The 6941-nt window shown below is 38.0% G+C and overlaps 1 protein-coding gene across 1 annotated transcript in view; it reads left to right on the forward strand.

Moving 5' to 3' along the window:
• TNFRSF11B (TNF receptor superfamily member 11b) overlaps positions 1-6376 on the forward strand; it is a gene marked incomplete at its 3' end in the record, with an annotated part of 28073 nt that extends 21697 nt beyond the window's left edge. The window contains exons 3-5 of the mRNA XM_082674550.1: positions 2031-2222; positions 3912-4136; positions 5988-6376. Coding sequence (XP_082530676.1) covers positions 2031-2222; positions 3912-4136; positions 5988-6376 — 806 coding nt within the window. The remainder of the gene's footprint in view (positions 1-2030; positions 2223-3911; positions 4137-5987) is intronic.
• Positions 6377-6941: the final 565 nt, after the last annotated feature.

Genomic DNA, 6941 nt, shown 5'->3' on the forward strand with positions numbered 1-6941 from the left:
GAGGGGAGTCGTTTTCAGAAAGGTCATTACATAAAGCCTCCAAATACATTAAAAAAACTTTCCTTCTATAATTCTTGGATTCCTCTTGGTAGAGAACTTTAAAGGCTAAATTACCTGAAAGAATGTCTTGTACCTATGATTTTCTCATTGGGACACATGAGAACACCCAAGCCATCAACATGTATGTGAAGAATGACAAGATTCTTCTTTGTGCAGTTGGCAAAGGGAGACTTGGATCCAGATGTCCAAGACCATTTATCCCCAGAATAGTAGCAATGAAATAATACCATGGAATCTCTGTCCAAATACCTCTGCTTACGATATTGGATAATTTGGTATCAAGTTGGATCCCATTTAAGGAGAGGAGTGTAGCAAGAAAGTACTTAAAAAAATAGACCTCTTTGTAAAGTGGTTCCTAAGATGATGCCACTGCAACCCTGCAAATGGCATTTAACATGTGAAGGTTTCATGCACGGGTCCCCCTTCTCTTTTTTTTCTGCCAACCGTCTGTCATTTTTATTGGCCAATGCATCATCTATCCCTTTTGAAAAGAAAGAAGCCAGAGTTGAAACTAAAACCGATCCATTGTACTCTTTTTTTCTGGTTTTGGAAAAGGATACAATGAGATGGGAGGTTGAAAATTTTAATAAATGAAATTTATTAACTTTCTGTAGCTTTCCTTTGTCCCTTTAGTATTTGGTATCTTGCGTCAGCCAGAACTGGCCTGTAAAAGCTACATTTGAATATTAAAGTCTAAATCTGTTCAACTAGCTTACACTAGATGGAGGTATTTTCATATGCAAGTACACTGTAATGTATCATCTACCCAGGCATAGAGTCGAGGGTTTGAAGATATTTATTTTTAATAGCATCTTTAGTTGTTGACTGGTTCAAGTTTTCCTGCCAATGATTTACCCAAATTTATCAAGTATCTCTCCACCATGAAATAAAATGCCCTTACAGTCACCCTTCCCTGAATTTTAATGACTGTGCTCTTTTCAGACTCGACAGTTTAAGTAAATGGTATATCATCTTCCATTTACTATGTAATTGTAGGCTTACGCTTTTGAGTCTATGGTCAACTTTATTGCCACCTTCAAAAGTTTATTATAATGTTGTAAATTTTTACTTCTCAAGGTTAGCATACTTATGAGTTGCTTCATGATTAGGATTCAGGAAAGAAGGAACTTCAGTAGGAACTGATTGGAATTTAACGATGCAGCATTCCATGGGTACTGATTTCAAAGAATGATATTACAGCAGTTACACAGCAGTTACCTTCATGATTTCCCAGGAATAATTGTGTGGAGATTATGGTTGACAAAAAGATCTTACTGACAGTTTAGCACAGGCAGGACTAATTGAACATCATACGCTTCTTTTCTTTCCTCCCCAATTTTGTGCTTGTAGGTAACAACAAAACACGTTTGTGTTTGTATTACAAGTAGGGGAGACTGCCTAAGGGGCTAACTCTAGAAGTTTTGTTCTGTCTAATGAAGTGAAAAATGAAAATGCCTCAAGTTTTGTGCAATATAATAGTCGCAGTAAAAACCAAGTGAAAAGTCTTATCCAAACATATGGAATTTAAGAAAAAAAAATGTCATGAAGAACCTAGGGTTAAGACAGGAATAAAGACACAGACCTACTAGAGAATGGACTTGAGGATATGGGGAGGGGGAAGGGTAAGCTGTGACAAAGTGAGAGAGAGGCATGGACATATATACACTACCAAACGTAAGGTAGATAGCTAGTGGGAAGCAGCCGCATAGCACAGGGAGATCAGCTTGGTGCTTTGTGACCACCTAGAGGGGTGGGATAGGGAGGGTGGGAGGGAGGGAGACGCAAGAGGGAAGAGATATGGGAACATATGCATATGTATAACTGATTCACTTTGTTATAAAGCAGAAACTAACACACCACTGTAAAGCAATTATACTCCAATAAAGATGTAAAAAAAAAAAAAAAAAAGATGGTATCTGCTGCGAAAGTATTTGAGAAGAATGTGCTGAATGGCTTGGTATTTTCTGTAGGAACCCCGGAGCGAAACACAGTTTGCGAAAGTTGTCCGGATGGGTTCTTCTCCAATGAGACGTCATCCAAAGCACCCTGTAGAAAGCACACAAACTGCAGTGCACTTGGGCTCCTTCTAGCTCAGAAAGGAAACGCAACGCATGACAATGTATGTTCTGGAAACGGTGAACCGACTCACAAGTGTGGAATAGGTAATTATGTTTCAAAATAGCAGTCTTTGTACCACCTCTGAGTTGAATATAAGACCCTCCAGCCCTTCTTAGTCAAACTTGTATTTTCCCTTTCTTGAATTTTAACCAACTAAGACTATTCCCTGTGCATCATCGCTAAAGCCACAACTCAAAATCTTTCAAAAAGTCCCCATCTTCTCACAATCATGCTCCAAACCCTGACTTTCACACTTGAATCAAATGTTACCCACGGGGAACGGGGTGGTGTAAAGATTTTGTTTAAGGTTAGATGATCAGAGTCCAAATTGCAGAATTTTTTAAGCTATGAATTTTTATCACTTTTAAGAATATCTGTATTATTAGCCAAAGTATAAATTGGCAACAAAGAAGCATAGTGACATACATAGATGACAAGTTAGAAATGCAATACTGGCTTTGTTACCTATGGTATTACTGCATCTGTTGCATGGAAGTTCTAAGTTCCTGTACTTGTCTTAAACTCTTTATTCAGGAAAGGTCAGTAGCTCCAAGCTCAAGTTACCTGAATGTACCTCATGTTGGTGATGGTACTAATCAGGTTGCTGTCCTCACCTTGTCACTCCTACCACCACACTAACCTCAGACCTTCTACCAAGGACTCATCACACCAAGGAGGATCGACCTTTTAGCATTTAATCAGCTTGAGTCTCCCCAAACATCTTTTTGTGTGACATAGAAGTATATAAAACATAGGAATGTGGGTTGGGAGATTGAAGATTCAAACCCAGTTCCAACATTCTTTCACTGTATTGTAAAAATCTTAGATAAGTCATTCAGCTTTTCTGCTTTCTTATTAAATAATGGAACGAGGGAAGGGATAGAAGAAGAGTGACCGCTAACATTCTCTTTAATTCATTTATACTTTTATTTCTATCATTCTTTGAGCACTTACTATATGCCAGACACTTTTGCTATATGGGCTTTAATCTTTATAAAAATACTGTAAAGTTTGTTCAAGTTAATGTATGAACTTGAATGGCAGAGTCAGAATTCAAACCCAGACCTAATGAATCCAAAAACAAACTATTAATCCCTGGGATATACCAACCCTACCCAGACACTCAGGCCATTGCACTTCTTTTCTAAATGACATGTTTTTGTGTTTGATTATTTTCCCACTTAATGTACGCTTATACATCTGTATCCATCCTTGTTCCCAAAGGTAAACTACGTGTCTGTGTGTGTGCAGAAAATAATACACTATTTCAGATTACTTTTCAAGCTCCCTTAAAGACAGTGATTTGACATTGATCTTGAAGTAACCTGTAGACACCAGCTAAACCTTTAACAAAATATTTCACAGTTACATTAAAATATGTTCATGTATATATTAACATATATATACACATTATGCTATATATATAGAATTTTTGCTGTAAGTTATTTATAGCAGTAATACATTCTTATTAGATGTTTGTTAAACTCTCCCCCCACAAAATGCTCTAAAAGAACATTAGAAAGGACATAAACCCAGTTGGATTAGTGATCTGCCACTAAGACCAGGCAACAGAAGATTGATTTTATTCAAACTTCTCATTTTAGCATGCAATATCCTGGAAAACTCAACTGTGTTGGTTTTTATTATTACTATTATTATTATTATTTTTGTCCTTAGACGTCCAAGAATCCCATTATCGAGTAAATCTTCTTGGTTTTCCCACCTTCCTTTAGACATGACCCTGTGTGAGGAGGCATTCTTTAGGTTTGCTGTTCCTACAAAGCTTACCCCGAACTGGCTCAGTGTCCTGGTAGACAATTTGCCTGGCACCAAAGTGAACGCAGAGAGCATAGATCGGATAAAACGACGACACAGCTCACGAGAACAGACTTTCCAGCTGCTGAAGTTATGGAAGCATCAAAACAAAGACCAAGATATGGTCAAGAAGATCATCCAAGGTATGGGAACCTGAAATAAACAACTCGATCAGAAATCAGAACACCTGTTGGCCCTACAACAGAAACAGGACTATGTACCTGTTTAGTTGTGTGGATGATGTTTCCCTTTGGGAATTACTGTTGGACTGAAAACGTATTCATCAAGTGATAGTGGATATGCTATTCCTAGAGCAGTCATGTGAGGTTTTGTTCTCACCTCCTCTACTCCCCAATTTCTTTTTCAAGTGTCTCTCTAAAGGGAAAGATAATACATTTCAAATGCGGGACTAGACCTCAGGAAATCTGACTCTGGATCCCCTTAGCAGTTTTAGGAGCATCCCTTCTGGCCTACCTAGAAGCTCTTTAACCACTTTAGATCTTACTTTGCAATTCTACCAGGAAGCTATGTTGGATTTATGTGGTAATTCTCTCCAGAGAGCCTCTAAGTGTCTTACAGGTATCCTCTCATTAATCCTCACAACACAGCCTATTTTATTTTACTTTTAAAAATTTATTTACTTATTGATCTATTTTATACATATTAGTGTATACATGTCAATCCCAATCTCCCAATTCATCCCACCACCACCACCTGCCACTTTCCCCCCTTGGTGTCCATACGTTTGTTCTCTGCATCTGAACACAGCCTATTTTAAGATTACCATTTTAATAGCATGTGTTGTGAGGATTAATGAGATAAGGTCTGTAAAGTGTTTGAGTTTCTTGGAGAATCTCCTTTAGAAACTCTGTGTGTGTGTGTGTGTGTGTGTGTGTGTGTGTGTGTGTGTTATGATGGGAGAGAATCGGAGGGGAAAAGGAAGTAAGTTTCATCCAGTGTGGACTATAAGCTTTAGGATACACAGTAGAAAAAGTTCTGACTTTGATTAGCATCGGGAGGACATGGTAGAAAAAATGAGGGAGCGTTTTCATAATGCAGACAGTGTCAAGGAGAAATCCATTCTGCTCTTCACATGTAGTTAAATGACTGAGGAGTCCTACACAACCTTAAAGCCTCAAACATCTGAAACTGAGGCAACAGATTTTAGGCGACTGACAGCTTTAATAGTTGAATGGTTTCACTTGTGCAAAGAGTAAACTTGTCTTCTGTTTTTGGCAAACAAAATGTATTCTTTGAAAGTATAATTAGCCCTGAAGCAAAAAGAGAGGGAAGGAGAGAATCAGAGACTGTTAGAATTGGAAGGGACCCAATTTCCTATTTTATAAATGAGGACATTTCAGCCCAGAAAGATGAACAGACTTGCCTTCGGGCCCACAGATAATAAATGACTCATGTCATCAATAGAAACATTATTTATTGCCTCTTATGTTTATGTCCTAGCTCATTACTGAAATATTCTCCAGGCCACGTGTATCCTGCTGTTCTTTGGCCTCATATTATTGGGTTTTCACGGCTCCTCCTTTGCGCTGACAATCTCCTGGTGCTATTTATTAAAGACCGTTTGAAGGACCTAATTCTTCAAATAGCACATATATTGGGTATCAGTTAATGGAAGTTTGTATTATAAAATAGCTAACTTTGTGTTTTTCCTAAAAGGTTACACTTTTAATTTCTCCAAATTTTCTTAGAAAACGGTGTGTCTGTAGTTTCCCACTGTTATTTTCCAAATTTGGGCTTTTCACAAAGCTGTGTTGGATGCCTAGAATATAGGAAGCATATTATCCTAGTGTAACACAAAATAATATTTAACTCAATTCTCAGGAATAACTAGCATTACTTAAGCCCTCCCAAAAGGAAAGGAGGAGGTTGTCCTTGAAGTTATGAAATTCTGGGGAACCTCCTTTTGCCTCAGGGAAGTTTTACGGCGGCTTTGGGTGGATGACGTGAATGTCTCTGGGTTTTGCTTTATGCAGATATCGAACTCTGTGAAAAGAGCGTGCAGAGGCACATTGGGCACATGAACCTCACCTTCGAGCAGCTTCTAAGGCTGATGGAAAGCTTGCCGGGGAAGAAAGTGACGACAGAAGACATTGAGAAAACAATGAAGACGTGCAAATCAAGTGATCAAATCCTGAAGCTTCTCAGCCTCTGGCGGATAAAAAATGATGACCAAGACACCCGCAAGGGCCTGATGCATGCCCTAAAGCACTTGAAGACATATCACTTCCCCAAAACTGTCACTCAGAGTCTGAAGAAGACCATCAGGTTCCTTCACAGCTTCACCATGTACAGATTATATCAGAAGCTATTTTTAGAAATGATAGGGAACCAGGTCCAATCATTAAAGATAAGCTGCTTATAACCGGAAATGGTCATTGAGCTGTTTCCTCACCATGGACCAGATCCAATAAATGAGTAAACTGTTTCTCAGGCGCTTGAGGAGGGTACAATGATTTCTTTCTCATCACCAAGGACTAGATTTGGCCACAGGGCCTGAAAAGAAACTATGGTGTGGAGAAAGAACTCACATCTCCCCCCAAAGTTTAATAAATCCCAAATAATTTATCCAACTAACAGATTTGGTCCAATATCTACTGACTATATTTTTCCTTGTTACTGTTTGCAGTAATTCAACTGGAAATAAGAAACTAGACTCCATTGTGCCTTACTAAACATGGGAATGTCTAACTTAAATAGCTTTGAGAATTCAGCTGTACTAGAGGCTTTTATTAGAAAGCCATTTTTTTCTGTAAAAGTTACTAATATATCTGTAACACTATTATAGTATTTGCTATTTATATCCATTCAGATATAAGGTTTGTACATATTACCATCCTGAAGGGAAACTGTGTAAGACTTAATTTTAGAAAGAAAAAAAATATATATTCTGTTTATTATTATGACAAATGAAAGAGATAAAATATATT

Source organism: Grampus griseus (assembly GCF_964374135.1).
Source record: "Grampus griseus genome assembly, chromosome: 17".
NCBI classification, from domain to species: Eukaryota; Metazoa; Chordata; class Mammalia; order Artiodactyla; family Delphinidae; genus Grampus; species Grampus griseus.